This window comes from Desmodus rotundus, chromosome 8, assembly GCF_022682495.2.
Source record: "Desmodus rotundus isolate HL8 chromosome 8, HLdesRot8A.1, whole genome shotgun sequence".
NCBI lineage: Eukaryota > Metazoa > Chordata > Mammalia > Chiroptera > Phyllostomidae > Desmodus > Desmodus rotundus.
Genome location: NC_071394.1, coordinates 111,660,781 through 111,679,864, shown reverse-complemented (window position 1 = coordinate 111,679,864; position 19,084 = coordinate 111,660,781). Strand labels below are relative to the sequence as shown.

The following is a 19,084-nucleotide window of genomic DNA, read 5'->3' as shown; positions in this document are numbered from 1 at the left end:
CAAGGGATGGGATGGTGAAGTATTTGATGGCCTTAAGTTCATCCAATCTTAGAGGAGGGAGTGCATTTGGGTAAGGTCAAAGCCCAGTTTCAAGCATGATGTGAGGAGAGTTCACATGGAAATTCCCATTGTGAAGATCCTGCTAAAATCAACCTCTGAGGACAACTGCTTTGCAGCAAGGTGCATTCACTGAATTGGGGAGCTCATCCCAATGAGAGGCCTATTCAATGTTGGGAGAAGGGAAGCAGGCACATCTCATCGTAAGGATACTCCTCCTATGGTTTGAAGTTGCTGCCCAAGTTGGTGTTGAACTGCAAGGGAAGGTCTGCTCTGATGGATTTATGAGGCCCTGTTGATCCTGCTAGTCCTTTTAATAAAAACAGTCTGGTATAGCAACATGGATCTGTATTCAGGAAAAGTCTCCAAGAAATAGTGGCCTGAGGGGAGATTTTTGGAGTACTCTTCAAGGACTAAAAAGAGTCTGGTAAAAAATGTTCTTTCTTTGTGAAAGCCTGGTAGCTGTTGAAAGGGCCTTTGGTGGACATCAAAATCTCTATAATGCTCATTTCTTCAAGAAACTTGGAGACTGTCCTTTGATCTCTATTAATGTACTGACTCTGGCAGAAGCCCTGGGTTATTCAGGAAAAAATAACTGAACCTTACAAAGAACATTGGTAAATGGTATTGAGCCTTGAAGTACAAAGATGAAGAAGGAAGAAAAGGTTCAAAGAAAGGTTAACAAATTATAATGTCTGTAACAACTAGAGATTAGATTAGTCACTGTGTCTACAAAGATGAAAAATGATATGGTGTCTGCTTTCAAAGAACTTAGAGTCTAGAGAGTCTAGACCAATAAAGCAATGATTTTGTAATATGGAAAAACTCATGCAAAGGGATGACTTATTTTTTTTTTCCTGTTCTATACTAAGGAAACCTGATAGCTATTTGGAGAATGGGTGGAAGCAAAGGAGTCACCCACTGGTAATTCTTGTGAGAACCTGCTAGTTATGCAAGCCCTAGTACTGGGGGAAAAAAAGGTGCAGAATTTTATTTTGTCTGATTTTGCAAAGAGCCAAACTGCAGAATTCTGAGAAGTGGGTGGTTTCATTTTCTGAATGAGTTCAGGGCCTTCTGGGCAGAAAGAAATTGATGCTATCGCACCTAACGTTTTTTCTCTGAGATATTCAGAATTAGGGGTATCTATGGGTCAAACTCAGTGGTCTTGGCCAAGGCCCAGTGCGAGGATGGAACCATAATATTAGCCCACACTGAGTTTGGAGAGTAGAAGTTGATATAATGATTGTGGGTGGGTGGGTCTTCAGCAGCTAAAAATACTCTTGTATCGGCCTTCCTAAGTTGACTTCAATCTTGGAAGCGAATCATGGGAGAAGTAAAACAGGTCACCAGAAGCTGTAACATTGGGGGCTAATGAAGAGGTGGCTGTGTTAGGAGGCACTGGTGTGGTTAGGAATTGAGCAAGGATGTGGCTGAGCAAGGAGGTAGTCAGTGCAGTGGTTTCATATAGAGGCCTAAGCAGATAAGTAAATATGTCAAGGACAATAGGAGCCAGGCTTCTCAATGAGGGGGAAAAACCCTACAAATATGAGAAGAATAGAAGTAATTTTTCTATGCAGGATAGTAATTGGAGGTATTGGTGGAAACTCATGCTATGTCTATGTCTATGCCTGTGTTCATGTCAAAACCCATATATATGTATGCACACACACTTAATTAAACACAACATTATGGAATTGATACACATTTCTGCATACACACATGCATTTCCCAACTCTATCTTCTAAGAGGACCTAGAAACAGTGTATTTCTAGTAACAGTAAGCACACCCAAATGCAGATTTTGATTTCTAAATATCATTCTCTATTAAAAGGAATCAGGACTCTTTGGGGCCATGGCTGACTTTAGGGCTGGTGCAGTTTGTATTTCAACTTGGATCACCTTTGAGAGCCAAAAAGAAACTTTTTAAAGAATAGTACAGGTATGTCCAAGAGGCATAGGGACGAGCTTGAAGAGGCTGCTGCTGGCTCGCACTATTGTCCTTTGGGCATTGAGTAAAATTACTATTTAATAAAATAGGAATCCATGAGCCCATACTGATATAAATACGGGAAGGATTGAGTACATGGCAAGAAAAGAATGCTTTCTTGCAGTGTAATGCCAAGTAATCATGCAGATGGAATGATGGAACTAGAAAGTCACTGTTTGGCAACTATCTAGTGCTAGTGATTTTGATAAGAATCATCAGTGGTAGGTAAAAGTTTAGTGAGAAACTGGGTATTTACAGAGACTAATTATTAATTACAAAGGAAAGATAATTTTAGGCTGGAGAAAGCTGGCAGACCTTACTTTCCTTTAGACATCAAAGTTAACACTACTCGTAATAGGACAAATTGACAGTGTGCGCTCCCCGATAGAAGAACACAGCACTGTTTTTGTGATATCCCTGACCAAAAAAAAATGTGTAACTTTGGTAAGAAAACATTAGTTATTTTATAAAATCATTGGCTTATATTCAAAAAATGACACAGTCACGAAAAACAAAGAAGTACTAAGAACCGTTCCCGACCAAAAGAGGTATGACAAGTAAATGGTACACATGGGTGGTGGCTGTGGAGGTATCTGGCTCATCTCCCTTTAAGAAGACATGCTTTGGGGAGTGTACCTGATTTCATGCCCACCTGTTGCCTCTGTGGATCTACCCGGCATTTACCAGGCCACACTCCAGTGACTAACCATGGCAGGGATACTGGAACTGGACCCTTTTTACCCAACATGGGATTCCTTTAATGGGAAATTCAGATTCCAACTTGAGGGTCATACCTTCAGTTCTGGAAACAATAGCATGTTACATGCATTGATTACAAAGCTTATTAACTATTATCTAAACTAAAATTTTCCAACTCTTGAGTTCCCCATCACTTAAACATGATTATCTAAATAAAAATTCAAAAAGGCATTGGAGGATGAAAATCAAAGATATTTCCCAGGCATTAAAACAAAAAGATAAGAAATATTAGGAAACGGGCATACCCTCCTTGGAGCCTGCCCACACGTGCCCCTTGGAGCATCCTTTCAAGGATGTAAGGAATCAAAAATTGGCTTTATATGCATTCTTTCTTAAGAAATGACTAAAGAGTTTTCTTGAGTGAAATGGGGAATTAACCCAAAAGGAGGAATAGGTGGGAGCAATGGGCAACCTAGCCCTGAAGAATGGCAAAGGAAAAATTCCCAGGACAAGACCTCTGCACCAGACCTAAAGAGCAGCCAGCTGAGATCGAAGACTACTAGCTGCCTTGAAATGATAAAGTAGAAATAGATATGAAGTACATTTCTGGGAATGAACAGTTATAATTTTGGCCTTGGGCAAAGAAGGACAGATAAGATCCAAGTTAGAATTAAATGAACAAAGGACATTCACTGGGCCATGAGTGACAGGTTGCATCTTCAAAATGTTCCCAACAAACTCCCCTCCCTTACCGCACCCCCCATGATCAACTATGGTTTTTTCCCCCCTCAGGCAGGGAAAGTTCCTCCGATTGGATACAGAGTTGCAACCTGCTTGACTGAAAAACTTCCCAGGGTGAGCATTTGTAATATGCATTTGTGTTTATATTTTTGCCTTGCATGTGAACATTAGAAGATGGGCAACTCTCAACATTTCTTACGAAAGTTGTTTAAATCCATTGGATGTGGATTTGTATTCTTTACTGTATTTTTTAAAAGATTTTATTTATTTATTTTTAGACAGAGGAAGGGAGGGAGAAAGAGAGGGAGAGAAACATTGATGTGCAAGAGATACATCAACCAGTTGTTCTCCCATGGCCCTAACTGGGGACCTGGCTGGCAACCGAGACACATGCCCTAACTGGGACCTTTTGGTTCACAAACTGTCACTCAATCCACTGAGCCACACCAGCCAGGGTTCTTCAGTGTATTTTGAGGTCTTTTGTTGATTTTGTTCAAGGAAGTGAAAATTCCAGTTCTGTGATTTCCTATGATATTTAGAGAGAGGGAGAGGGAGGAAGAAAGAGAGGGAGAGAAACATAGATGTGTGAGAGAAACATCCATTGGTTGCCTCTCACATGCCCCCAACTGGGGACCTGGCCCACAATCCAGCCATGAGCCCTGAGCAGGAATCAAACCAGCAACCTTTCAGTTTGCAGGCCGGCACTCAATCCACTGAGCCACACCAGCCAGGGCTAAATATAACTTTTAAAATAAATTGTTTACTTCTATAAAAACCCCCAAATTTCAGAAAATTTAATTATTTGGAAATATAGGTCCCCATGTGCTTGCTATACACATGCAATAAAGGCTGTTCATTGAATGGTATCGATCAGCAATTTTCAGCCTTTTTTGTATCATGGCACACATAAACTAATTACTAAAATTCCTCAGCATACCACTATATATATATAACACTATATATATATAAAATTTGCCAATCTGACAAAAATACTGTATTTTTCAGACTATAAGACGCAGCCCCCCAAATTTGGGAGGAAAATGGGGGTGCATCTTATAGTCTGAATGTAGCTTACCTGGCTCACTGTGGCGGGGGTGGGGGGTGGGGGGGATGCAGTGGTGGAGCAGGGTTTTTTCCTATTTTCCTCCTCTAAAACCTAGGTGCGTCTTACGGTCCCGTGTGTCTTATAGTCCGAAAAATACGGTAGGTATAATTTTGATTCATTCACTTTGGATAGCTACAGTTGTGTTGTCTATTGTCGTTTTTTTATTTGACAATCTAAGGGAAAACAGGTCAGTGCCCCTGACTAAATAGTCAAGTATTGCATGTTTTAAAAATTCTTGCAGTATATAGCTATTGAAAATTGCTGGTATTGATCATTCCTAATATTTTTAAAACTGTACTTAATTCTATTTTCTTGTCTCACTGTTTGTAGCCAATTACTCCACCTGAGGCAAAAAAATTTTTCAACTTCAGATATCCACCTGCTGGAGCTGAGAGAGTATTTTATGGAAGAGCAAATGATCCTCCAATTGCTCCTTATTTGACACATGGAATAAGTTCTAAAATTTCAGTACCGGTACCTTTTTTCTTTTTTTCCATGTATATTACTACTAACTTACCAAGATAAAAATGCAAAAATGAGGAATTAGTGAAATCACAGTCCCAATCTCCTTTTCACCCTCAATCTTGAACACTTAAAAAAAAAATTGTGTCTCTCCTTTCCCCTCTTCTTCTCCCTAGGAGTGTTCCCTTTACCTTTCTCTCTCATAAGCTCCAAGGGCCTTCCTTTTGCCTCTGTAACTTGTATCCTGATCCCATTTCTTCTACAGCTCACTTCTACTTCAGCGACTTTCTAAATAAACTGTCTTTTATAGTTTGAAAAAAAAAATCAGGAAGTGCCAGAATGCTTAGATACATTATACATTGAATGAGTGGAGATGGGGCCTGAAAGTTATTTGCTGTTCATTGAATAGACAGTCTAGATTCAGAAGAAAGCTTATGGAAGTCATGTGGTTCTTCTGCTGTGATTCCCACTTTAAAAAAAAAATTAAAGTTATTTATATTTAGAGTGAGGGGAGGGGAGGGAAAAAGAGAGGGAGAGAAACATCAATTGGTTGCCTATTACAGGCCCCCAACCGGGGACCTGGCCTACAACCCAGGCATATGCTCTTACTAGAATTGAACCAGAGACCATTTGATTCACAGGGTGTCACTCAGTCCACTGAGCCACACCAGCCAGGGCCATTCCCATGTTTCTGGGATATTGAAGTCGAGTACCTGGGAGCTCCTCTCATAAATCTTTTGACCCTATTGAAACCTTTAACCCCTTTGAAAGTTCATGTGTAGGCATGTTTAACCTTCATAGCCCCAACTGGGACAGTTCTTTGAAAGAGCAAAGCAATGGTGAGGCCTTATTTTTCTGCAATCATATTTTCTTCTCTCTAGCTGTTAATTAGAGTGTCAGCTTTCAGATTTTTACTTCTTTTTGTTCTTACATCAGTGCTTTGTGTAATTTCTTTAGGCAAAGGAATTGATAAACCCACAGCCTATTACAACATTTCAACAGAAAATTAAAGATAAAAAGGAATCAATATATTTTAGTAATCAACGAGCACCATTAGGAAGATCTCATGATCAATCTCCAGGATTACCGAAAGGCCTGGATGTACTCAATACAACATTTGGGACGGCAGTCGTCAGAGGTAGTAAAGAAATAAGGGGCTAGGAGGGATGGTAAAATAATTCCTAGAAAACTGGATTAAATACCCCATTGGAGTGGTGTTTGGTGATGGTGCCAATGATGATGGAAGAATGAAAGACGGGATCATAGTGACAAAGTTACTCTTAGACCCAGAATGCTTAAAGTGTATGTGTGCCAAGCAGTAGAAATTCAAGCTTTGGAGTGGAGATTTGGTGAGCAGAGTAGAAATGATAGAAAGACAGGACAGAGAGTCAGGAAAGTGGACTCTGGGACCAGCTGTGAAGCCTGCAATTCCTTCTCCCTGGACGTCCTTCTCCCTGGGTTTTATTTTCACCAGTGTCCCTGGTGTATTCACAACTTTTAGCTCTTTTTTTTCATGTGGTTGTCGGAGGATGTGAGTACCCAACTCTTAACCTTTTATGAAACTCTTTCATGAAGTAAACCGTGGAAGAAATAAATTTGGCAAACGCAGCACCTCCTTCCCCTCCTGCTGACCCACAGAGTCTACCCGCACACTAACCCAGTGTAGGCAGTGGACAGAGCAGACTCGCACTCTCACTTTGTGAGGGAGTGGAGCGCATCATTCCCCAAACAGCAACGTGTAATGTAATTGGTCACACGCCATTATTTCTTCTGAAGTCTAGCCTCCTGCCATGTCGCTGGGCGCCTTTCTTTACACGTTTCTCACATTTATCTTCCACTGTCCTTTTCGGGTCTCTACCCCGTCTCCAGGGCCTTACAAGAGACCTCAAATTCTATCTTTATCCTGCAGAGAAATTCAATTCTCTTTGTCTTTCTGCACCCATTAAGGCTCTGCTCCAGGACTTTTTTTCACCAAAAAGTCTATTAGATTATTTTCCTTAACATAGTAACATCCACCCTGGAGACAGATAGTCTGTCTCTTGGAATGCAAAATCTGCAGTAGTACTGTATTGTATCAGCTCTTAAATTAAAAATGGAAATGTTTTAGAACAGATAAAAATATTTTTATTTCTCTTTAATAGGATTATAAATTGTATTTATGTAGACATGGCATTACAGCAATTAATATCTTAGGTTTGTGTATGATTAGTTCATGTAATGAGGAAAGTACTGTCTAGGTGTACTTCATTGAAATATAGAATAGAAAGAATGCTCCAAAATGTGTATATATGTATTTGTAAGTATAGTGGTTCATCTATCAGAAAGAAGTACTGCTTTACAGGATTTTACAGGATTATTTTGAGTCCCTGGCATATTCACCCCCTTCTGGTATTCTTAACTGTTTACAGAACTCAGTTCTTGGCAAAATCCGAAAGAAAGAAAACAAGTTTGGGTTGAAAAGGAAGAGTGAAATTATAAATGGAATTATAGTTTGTAATTATAAGAATAATTATATATTTAATGTATAATAAATATAATTATATATTTAGTTAATATAATTATATATCAATTATTATTAATTATTATATATTATTATATATTGTTATTATTCACCTATGTTTTTAGGTTGAAAGAGAAGAGTGGAATTGTAAGTGGAATTATATTTAAAAATCATCATGTAGAACAATGAAAACAAAATAATTCACCGGATAGGAGACTGGGGACCAACCTGGGAAAATACCTGCTAAACAAACATGTTATAGCTCTGATGCAGTAATTTCCTTGGTACTTTTGGCTACTTTGAAGATGGATATTCAGATCGAAACAAACTCAGGGTGTGTGCTCCAGTCTACAGCTGTGAAAATTTGCACCAAGTTACCCCATAGGGCATCAGGGTTTCTGAGACTGATCTGTGATTAAAATTTGCTTAGATCATGGTGAGAAATTTGGAACAAACTAAAATAAAAATTGTCTAGAGATTCTCAGAATCGGGAATTTAACCAGGCTTGGAGTGTGGCTCAGCACAACTTAAATGGTTAACTGATACAGAGTTCTGCTCTTCTTCTGAATTCTAGGGAGTGAGCCAGGTCAAATGAGGATAGTAACCCCTATGCTGTGTCCTGTCTGTCTTGCTAAATCTTCATTTATATTGTCTTTGTGTTCTGCTAGGGTCGCTATGTAGCTTATTCTATCAGCTTACCTTGATTGTCATTTGCTCTAGTTAATTCAAATATAAATAGATGCAAAATACCTTAAAACTGATGTGTTTAATTCTTTCTTCAGAAATATCCGCTAGCAATGTGGTGAACCCACCAAAATCCTATGAAGAAGTATTTAAAGAAGGAAAGGAAGGCCATGATCTGTATGTTATTTCTCACAATGACTATTATGTGGGTAAGTGTCCTCTAGTGTAAAATCGGCCCAAGGATGTGGGACTCTCAGATTTGCGAAGAGGGATAAAAGAAATAATGTGCATAAGGTTAAGTGCCTGGCTTGTAATGGGTGATCAATAATAATAGTGATATCTTATAAGGTCCTAAACCTTAATAGCTGGGAACACACATGCTAACATGTTTTGTATATAAAATGTGGAAATATATGTATTACTAAAATGAAAAAACAGGTAAGAGAGATTAAATGTTAGTGTTATTTTGTTTTAGTGGTTTTAGGCTTTAAAATACTGTTCTTTTTCAAATGTTAGGATTATTCCAAGTGCTTAGCTTTGTATGAGGAATATTGATTGGGTAGTGGTTAAGGGAACAAATTTTGAATCAGATTTATCAGGATCAAATTCTAGCTCATCTTTTAGATCTTGGGTATTTTACTTATTCTATTACCATCTATTCTTGTCTCTTAAATTGGATAATAATATTGTGAGGATGTAGTGAGTGCTTGCAAAATGCTTAGCATAGTGCCTGGAATATGGTAAGGGCTCAATAACTATTAATGGTAGTATTAAGTCATCTTGATTAATGGTAGCCTATTACTAGAATTATTCTAAAGCACAGCTAAAAGGCACTAGATGTTGACAGTGCTGTAAAACACAACTTAATCGTTGATGTGTTGATGTTAAGTAGAGTCTTGATATAATAGAGGACTGAAAATTAGACTCTGATATATGTCCCAGAAAGCTGCTGAATTGTGAATGATTCATAAACTCAATCTCCATTAGTGAGAAACAAGACTCTTCCTTGACTGCAACTTAAGACACCTCTCTCCCTTGTTCCTCCTTTATTTCTTTTTCTTTTAATATTTTATATTTTACTTTAAGATTTTATTTATGTATTTTTAGAGAGAGGGGGAAAGAAGGAGAGAGAGAGAGGGAGGAAAACATTGGCCTGCAACCCAAGCATGTGCACTGACCTGGAACTGAACTGGTGACCTTTCGCTTTGTGGGACGATGCCCAACCAACTGAGCCACACCAGTCAGAGACCTTCTTTATTTCCTTACTTTTCTTCCTCCACCACCATCTCACAGCTTACTCCCTCTCTATGCTCTTCCTTCTGAACTTTTGCTCATAGCTAGGACTTGTCTCCTATACCCACTGTTTCACTGTCTGGAATCTGCTGTTCTCTTCTTTCACGACCAATCTCTGCTGGTTCCCTACACTCTCGAATGATCTCAGCCCTGAGATTGTCTCTACTCTCCCGTGCAGACTGTCGCTGCTCCCACCCACGTGGTCACCGCGTTCCTTCTCACAACCTTGACTTCTCTCCATATCTCCGCCCCTTTACTTTTTGACTCTCCCTCCCTTTCTCCCTCTCCTCCCTCTAGTCCTCCCTTCCTTGTATTCTCCTTCCTTCCCACCCTCTCTTGTGAAAATGTTTTATTCATTTTTTGGAAAAAAGTTTAGCATCTATCACACAGTCTAATCCAATGTCTTTTAGTTGTTTTAAAAAGAACTATGTGATGAATATATGTAGCCAACCTACAATGAGGTATCTTATGTGCACTTAGCAATTGGAGGTAAGTGAATGTTAACTTTAAAACAATATTTTGAAGAGCTTTAATGGACTGCAACATGACTGAAATTAACTTCATGTGCTGATTTTTACAGAAGTTTCATTAGCCACTTGAAAAATCATGAAATCCAATCTTTTAAATGTTGTCCTTAATTTTTCTCATAATGAGAATACTTAATTTTTATTTTAAAGATACATAATATTGTGCAGAGTTTAAATGTTAAAAAATGAATAAAAAGTAAATGTAACCTTGAAACGCCATTCACCAGAGATACATTAAACATCTCTCTAACCCAGCATCCACTAATCTATCTTTAGTTAAATGTGATCATATTCTCCATGATTCTGGGGAACCTGCCATATACATTAAAAATTTTTAGCTTAAAATAATATGTAGGGAGAACCAAGATGGTGGCGTAGGTAGACACACTGCGCCTCCTTGCACAACCAGAACTGACATAAAATCGAACGGCAAGGGGGTCCAACACCAAGGAAATACAAAATAAACATTCATCCAGACCGGTAGGAGGGGCGGAGACGGGCATCGGGGTGGAGAGGACTCACAGAGCCGTGGCGGGACTGAGACTGGCGGAGTGTGGGACGAATGGGGCAGGCAGTCCGAGCACGAGCAGACCCTGCAACCCTACATTTGTGCAGATAAACCGAGAGGGCCAGACTCAGAGTGGCAGAGAGCGGGGCAGGCAGAGCAGTGGGTAGCACCCCAGGGCCCCACATTTGCACACAGATAAACCCGGCGAACGGTGGGGAGTGAAGCAGACTGCGCAACCCAGGGCTCCAGCTCCGGGAAATAAAGCCTCAAACCTCTGATTGAAAACGCCCCTGGGGGTTGGGGCAGCAGCAGGAGAGACTCCCAGCCTCATGGGAGAGGTCGTTGGAGAGACCCACAGGGGCCTAGAGTGTGCACAAGCCCACCCACTGGGGAACCAGCACCAGAGGGGCCCAGTTTGATTGTGGGTAGCGGAGTGAAAGACTGAAATCCGGAGGAGAGTGAGGCGGGCGCCATTGCTCCCTCTCGGCCCCTCCCCCACATATAGCGTCACAGCACAGCGACCAGCATTACCCCGCCCCAGTGAACACCTAAGGCTCCGCCCCTTAAAGTAACAGAAGCGCCAAGACCAAAAAAAAAAAAAAAAAAAAAGGCCCAAATGACAGAACACTTCAAAGCTACAGAAAAAATACAACTAAGTGAGGAAGAGATAGCCAACCTATCGGATGCACAGTTCAAAGCACTGGTTATCAATATGCTCACAGACTTGGTTGAATCTGTTCGAAAAACAGATGAAAAAATGAAGCCTATGCAAATAGAAACAAAGGAAAATGTACAGGGAACCAATAGTGATGAGAAGGAAACTGGGACTCAAATCAACGGTGTGGACCAGAAGGAAGAAAGAAACATCCAACCAGAAAAGAATGAAGAAACAAGAACTCGGAAAAATGAGGAGAGGCTTAGGAACCTCCAGGACATCTCGAAACGTTCCAACATCCGAATTATAGGGGTGCCAGAAGGAGAAGAGGAAGAACAAAAAATTGAAAACTTATTTGAACAAATAATGAAGGAGAACTTCCCTAATATGGCAAAGGAAATAGACTTCCAGGAAGTCCAGGAAGCTCAGAGAGTCCCAAAGAAGCTGGACCCAAGGAGGAACACACCAAGGCACATCATAATTACATTACCCAAGATTAAATGCAAGGACCTACATCCAAGATTACTGTATCCAGCAAAGCTATCATTTAGAATGGAAGGGAAGATAAAGTGCTTCTCAGATAAGGTCGAGTTAAAGAAGTTCATCATCACCAAGCCCTTATTATATGAAATGTTAAAGGGAGTTACCTAAGAAAAAGAAGATCAAAAATAGGAACAGTAAAAATGACAGCAAACTCACAGTTATTAATGACCACACCTAAAACAAAAACGAGAGCAAACTAGGCAAACAACCAGAATAGGAACAGAACCATAGAGATGGAGATCACATGGAGGGGTGTCAATAGGGGTGTGGGAGAGGGAGAGGAGGGGAAAGGAACAGAGAATAAGTAGCATAGATGATAGGTGGAAAATAGACAGGGGGAGGGTAAGAATAGTGTAGGAAATGTAGAAGCCAAAGAACTTATAAGTATGACCCATGGACATGAACTATAGGGGACAATGTGGGAGGGAGGGGGTGGGCAGGATGGAGTGGAGTGGGGGGGGGGAAATGGGACAACTGTAATAGCATAATCAATAAATATATTTTAAAAAATAATATGTCAAGGACACTATTTGATAACAATAAATATATATCTATAACCTCTTTAAAAATTACTTATTTTATTTTTTCCATTACCATTTATCTCCCTTATACCCCCTCCCCACTGCAATCAACACACTGTTGTCCTTGTCCACGAGTCCTTTCTCCTTTTTGATCGATCCCTCCACTCCCTAACCTCCCCCACCCCAGAGCTGTCAGCCTGCTTTCTATGAGTCTGTCTCTATTTTGCTTGTTCAGTTTGTTCATTAGATTCCACATACGAGTGAAATCATATGGTATTTGTTTTTCTCTGACTGACTTATTTCACCTAGTATAATGCTCTCCAGGCTCATCCATGCTGTCACAAGGGTAACATTTTCTTCTTTTTTACAGAAGAGTAGTATCCCATTGTGTAAATGTCCCATAGTTGTTTTATCCACTCATCTGCTGATGGGTACTTGGACTGCTTCCATATCTTAGAGATTGGAAATAATGCTGCAATGAACATAGGGGTACTTATGTTCTTTCAAATTAATGTTTCAGGTTTCTTCAGATAAATTCCCAGAAGTGGAATTCCTGCGTCATAAGGCAGTTCCATTTTTAATTTTTTGAGGCATCTCCACATTGCTTTCCACAGTGGCTGCACCAGTCTGCATTCCCACCAACAGTGCAAGTGCTGAACAAGCCTCCAGCGGTCAGGCAGCGGCATTGTTCCCTCTCTGACCACTCCCCCACATACAAAGCCACAAAGTACTGAAGCAGGCTGCCCCACCCTGATGATTACCTAAGGCCCATACAAAGTAGCAAGTGTGCCAAGACAGGGAGTCAAAGCAGCTTTACCTAATACACAGAAACAAACACAGGGAGGCTGCTAAATTGAGGAGACAAAGAAATATGGATTAAATGAAAGAACAGAACAAAACCCCAGTAAAAGAACTAAGCAAAATGGAGATAGTCAACCTATCAGATGCAGAGTTTAAAACACTGGTGATAAGGATGCTCAGAGATCTCTTTGAGTATGGCAAAAGTATAAGGGAAGAAATGAAAGCTACACTAAGTGAAATAAAGAAAAATCCACAGAGCTCTGGCTGGTATAGCGCACTGGATTGAGTGCAGGCTGTGAACCAAAGGGTTGCTGGTTCAATTCCCAGTCAGGGCACATGCCTGGGTTGTAGGCCAGGTCTCGAGTGGGGGGTGCATGAGAGGCAACCACACATTAATGTTTCTCTCCCTCTCTTTTCCCTCTTTTGCCCTCTCTCTAAAAATAAATAAATAAAATCTTTCAAAAAAAAAAAAGGAAAAATCCACAGGGATCCAACAGTGAAGGGAAGGAACCCAGGGTTCATATCAATGAATTGGAATGTAAGGAAGAAATAAACAGTCAATCAGATCAGAATGACAAAATGAGAATTCAAAAAAACGAGAAGAGAATAAGAAGACTCTGGGACGTCTCCAAACTTGCCAACATCCGAATCATAGTGATGCCAGAAGGAGAAGAGAAAGAGCAAGAAATTGAAAACTTATTTATAAAATAATGAAAGAAAACTTCCCTAATTTGGGGAAGGAATTAGACATACAGGCTGAGGAAGCAGAGAGAGTCCCAAACAAGTTGGATCCAAAGAGGACAACACCAAGACATGTCGTAATTAGACTGCCAAAGGTTAAAGATAAAGAGAGAATCTTATAAGCAGCAAGAGAAAAGCAGAGAGTTACCTACAAAGGAGTGCCCATAAGACTGTTAGCTGATTTCTCAAAAGAAACTTTGAAGGCAAGAAAGGACTGGCAAGAAGTATTCAAAGTGATGAAAAGCAAAGACCTACAACCAAGATTACTCTATCCAGCAAAGCTATCATTTAGAATGGAAGGGCAAATAAAGTGCTTCCCCGACAAGATAAAGCTAAAGGAGTTCATCATCGCCAAGCACTTATTATATGAAATGTTAAAAGGATTTATTAAGAAATAGAAGATCAAAAACTATGAACATTGACATAACAACAAACACAACTATCAACAACTGAATCTAAAAACCAAAACCAAAACCAAAAACAAACAAAGCAGACAATTAGAACAGGAACAGAATCACAGAAATGGAGATCATATGGAGGGTTACCAGCTGAGAGGGGGAAAGGGGAAATTGGGGGGAAAGGTACAGGGATTAAGAAGCATAATTGGTAGGTAGAAAATAGACAGGGGGGTGTTAAGAACAGTATAGGAAATGGAGAAGCCAAAGAACTTATATGCATGACCCATGGACATGAATTAAGCAGGGGATTGCTGGAGGAAAGTGGGGTACTGGACAGAGGGGGGCCAAGGGGAGAAAAAGTTGGGACAAGTATAATAGCATAATAAACAAAATATACTTAAAAATGCAAGCTACAGAGAAATATATAAAATACAATGAATATCTCCCACAGTTACCAATTTTCTGTAGATGAAACTATCATGGATGTTTCTCTTTGTTCATGTGTGTGTGTGTGTTGCTCCCCACTGTGTATACTTCTTTTTCTGTTTGTTCCTACACACCCATGATATGAAATGTCTTGGTTGTCTTTTCATGTCAGTATCAATACAGTATTTTTCAATAGTAAAAAAATATTGTTTATATATCTTTGTGAATATTATCTATTTCCTTAGGGTACATTCCTATATTTCTGAGCATTTGAAATTTTCCCTCTTAGGGCCTAACTGTCCACCTGAAGAGCTCCCCCAATTTACCCTCATACCCACAGAGTATGACAGTTTTCACTCCCCTATGTCTTCTCCTATAGTGAGTTTGTCAATCTTCTTTTTTGTTACTTAACTGAGAGACAAATTATGATTTCACATGATTGCTTCTATTTACATTATTTGGGTTATTGGTGAGGCTGAATATCTTCTCTTCATTATATCCTAACCTTTGAACTGATCTCTGGTTCCAGTCTCATTTTCTTATCTAGAAATAGGAAACTAATGGCCATTTGCAACTTCAAAGAAGAACCTATGGTATTAGGTCTTAAATACAAAGACTTCCGTGTTGGTTTCTCAACTGTCAATTGCCCTACATGAGTTATTTCATTAAAATCACATGATTTATTTATTTCTCATGAAATATGAGGGTTGCAGTGTTCTGATGATGTCACCACATCTCAGTGAAAGCAATTACAAAACACCTACCTCTCAGATCCTAGCGGAGTAGAAAGGACTGCTGCATCCCAGCACCGTACCTCTCTGACCTTCAGGATTTGTGCAACATTAATCGGGCCTGCATTTTTCATCATTAATATGACTTTCTGCTACATCACTTCCCTACTTACTTTTCAAGCAGTGACACAGTGAACTCCGGTCCCACCAGTGTCCCACTTCTCATGGGAGAATGCTTCTATCATCTGCAGCCAAATGTGTGCAGGTCCCTGCACTGTTACAGTTTTCATGCTTTGTTCCACTCTCATTTTCATTGTCAATGAGAACATAATGTGCCTCCTTCAAGACAAGGTCACCTGTGTCACGTAAGTCAGACATCTCCCCTTTCTTTCCACAGGGGAAGCAAAGAACCGAAAGTATGACCCATCCAGTTTCCATAGGTTTAACCTGTACGGGGTCCCAACGCCACATTGTAATGATGGACGAACCATGGCAAAAACTACATACTGGCTGCACGAACGACAAATGTAAGTTTGATGACACTGTATTCTGGGACAAGTGTTAGGTACATGGCATACGGACTAAAAGAAAAGTTTATTTTTTGAAGAGGTAATACAGTGACATGTTTCAAACATAAAATTAATAGAAAGATATACCGTATGTTGTCTTCCAAACTGTCCACTTCCCCCAGAGATAATCATGATACTTTGTGTGCATGTGCATACGTATCATTCTAAAGTTACGTTTTCCCTTTACAAGCAAATATAAAGACATGTCCGCATGTTTTTAATCTATGGGATCGACCCTATTGATGTTTCTTAAAGCCGATGGCCTTTCCAAAGTCTACAAAGACAACCATGTCACGTATAATTGACCTGTCATTTATCATTCAGTTTTGTTTAAGAGTTATTTGGACACCTGAGCATCTGATTAACTCTTGTAAACTGATCTTTTTACGCCTTCATTCTATATATGATGACTTTCCTAGAAAACTAAAATAAGCTTCCTTAGTTTTTCATTACCTGTGTTATATTTTACACCTAAGCTAACAATTACACAGTGGGAGATTAAACAATGAGAGATGGTCCATAAAAATCCATATTTCTTACTATATTTATAAAGTCAGAAGATTGGGAATACTGGTCTAGTAGGTTGAAAAATTATGTCCAAATAATTCCCAGAATCTCTGAATGTTACCTTCTGTGGGAAAAAAGTCTTTGTAAATGCAATTAAATTAAGGATCTTAAGATGAAGACATCATTTTGGACTTCTCTGGATGGGCCCTGAATCCAATGAGAAGTGTCCTTATAAGGGAAGGGCAGAGGGAGATCTGAGACAGAAGGGAAGACACACAGAGGAGAAAGCGAAGTGAAGGTGGAGGAGGAGACTGGAGTGATGTGGCCTCAAGCCAAGGAAAGCCGAGGAATGCCAGCAGCCCCCGTGTGGGGAGACGCAATGAACGGATTCTCCCCTAGAACTTTTGGTGGGGATGTAGTCATGCTGATACTTGATTTCAGGCTTCTGGCTTTCAGAACTGTGTGAGGATACATTTCTGTTGTTTAAAGCCACCAATTTGTGGTAGTATTTTTTACAATAACCACAGAAAACTAATATACTGGGCCTATACTTCTACACATCCAGGTGGGAGTGGATTTGTTTTGCCTGCTGCCCTCTTTAAAGCAGACACCGGCCCTCCAGGTGTCCAGGCTCCAGTGTGGGCACAAAGTTGCATTTTCACAACTTGTGACCCAGCCTGCCCATCTGGTCTCTGAAAACATCATCTCCCAGTTATGGAGGCAAAGTGCTAAGTATTTATTATTAATTTAATCCTACTGACAACTCCATGGGGTGGGTGTACTAAAATTTTTATCTTACTCATTTTACAGATGAAGAAACTGACATACAGAGAAATGAAATCATTTTCCCAAGAGCGTGTAGGTAGGAAGTAATAGGGGTAGGAATGAAACCCAGGCAGTGCGGCTCTAAGGGGCTGCCCTTCACCACCACTTCAGGTTTACATCGGGCACTCGATTCTGTGATCACAGACCTGAGACAGTGGTTTCCACTCCTTTCCTACTCCCTAATTGTGAGTTTCTGATACTTGCATTATTCAAAACAGTAATGCTGACATACAAACACAAAATGAATTTTACAATGTTATAGTAAACCCATGTGAAACAGTTTTCTTTTGGGTATAAGAGAAAATCTTGTATAACAAATATTCATTAATTTATCATTATTAAAGTAGTTAAACTGTACATAAAGGAAAACATGAAAAACTGATTTAAATGTTTAAGGATTATAGATATTTATAATTAACTATAATACAGAAATTAATACTCAAAGGGAGATGACAAATATGGTTTATTCAGTTATGAAAGCTTAGATATCCAAACCTATCCATTTATAAAAGATATGAAATAAACACGTTAACAACAATGTAGTCCCTAAGAATGTCCTAAGGGCAGAGCCTTTTGGATTATTGATAAAGACATATTTATCATTGATTTTGGGTAGTCATAGATAAATACACTGAGTATTCCAAAAACTAACACAATGCTATATGTTAATTATACCTGAATAAAGATACACTTAATTTATAAAAGGAGGCAATATGCATGGTGCATTTCTTTCCAACTTGTCTCTACCCCCAAGGACACATTGTTTATGGAACAGTGTTTTATTTGATCTTAATTTTGGATTTTGAAGCTTAATTGGAAACTTATTGCTAAAATAATACTGTTTATCCCTTCATTTTGCTGGATTTTATAAAAGAACTCACTACTTTATTATTCAGTGTGATTTCTATTATAAACTTGGAGCTAAGCATGTTTGTTTACATTTTAAGGCTTCTGAATTTGATATTTACTATTTTAACATAAATTTGGCTTACTCTTAACTTTTAAGAGATACATTTCCTCTGTAAAACTGCGTCTCTTTATATCCTGTTTATGACTTTTGGTTTGAAGAATCCGTTAGGATCTTCAAACAATAGGGGTGTGTGTATGTGTGTTTCTGGATGAAAAAAAGTCACGGGCACACAAAGGACTTTATTCTGAGTTGCTTAGCAAATGCCGTGAGGTCGTGTAATGATGTTACAGTGATTGATACTCTGACATACGTGGCTACTCACAGATACTTCCTGATTCTCCCACAGACTTACTCCAGACAGTATTAAACTGAAAAGCGTAGACCCCGTGATTTAGGTCCTAATCCTTATCATCCTCCCATGTTCCTAATTATGTCTCTTGGAGCTGGTTTTTAGATTATCAGCTTCGTTTGTTCCAATTATTCTAACTTTACCCATACTCTTTTCTTTCTCTCCTTTTTGAACTAGTGAAATGTAAATGAAGAAACGAGAGGTGACTCACTTTATGGTCCATTTTTTGTTTCTCCACAGAGTGTCACTCTTCCCCAGGAATTTATTCAGCTCCAGATTTCTATAGCACAGGGAATAGTTTTAAAAGAAAACAAACTTTAAGAATTTCGTGTTCATTGTTTTCAATCTTAGCAAAACAACAGAGAACTTATTAATTTTAATGTTATTAGATAGTAGTCTTGTAATGTTACCGTTCTCAAAAGAAATCTTATTCATTTAATCACAAGGAAGTAACAAAATTATATTACAGAAAGTTGGCAAAATAAAATCACCGGTAATCTTGTCACTTTAATTCAACCATTATTATCTTTGAAATGTATTTGTTT

General features: G+C 39.2%; 1 protein-coding gene across 1 annotated transcript in view; it reads left to right on the top strand.

Moving 5' to 3' along the window:
- EFHB (EF-hand domain family member B) overlaps positions 1 to 19,084 on the top strand; it is a 48,530-nt gene that overhangs the window by 9,006 nt on the left and 20,440 nt on the right. The window contains exons 3-7 of the mRNA XM_024566246.3: positions 3,536 to 3,598; positions 4,920 to 5,063; positions 6,009 to 6,189; positions 8,334 to 8,444; positions 15,777 to 15,906. Of these exons, the coding sequence (XP_024422014.2) occupies positions 3,536 to 3,598; positions 4,920 to 5,063; positions 6,009 to 6,189; positions 8,334 to 8,444; positions 15,777 to 15,906 (629 nt within the window). The remainder of the gene's footprint in view (positions 1 to 3,535; positions 3,599 to 4,919; positions 5,064 to 6,008; positions 6,190 to 8,333; positions 8,445 to 15,776; positions 15,907 to 19,084) is intronic.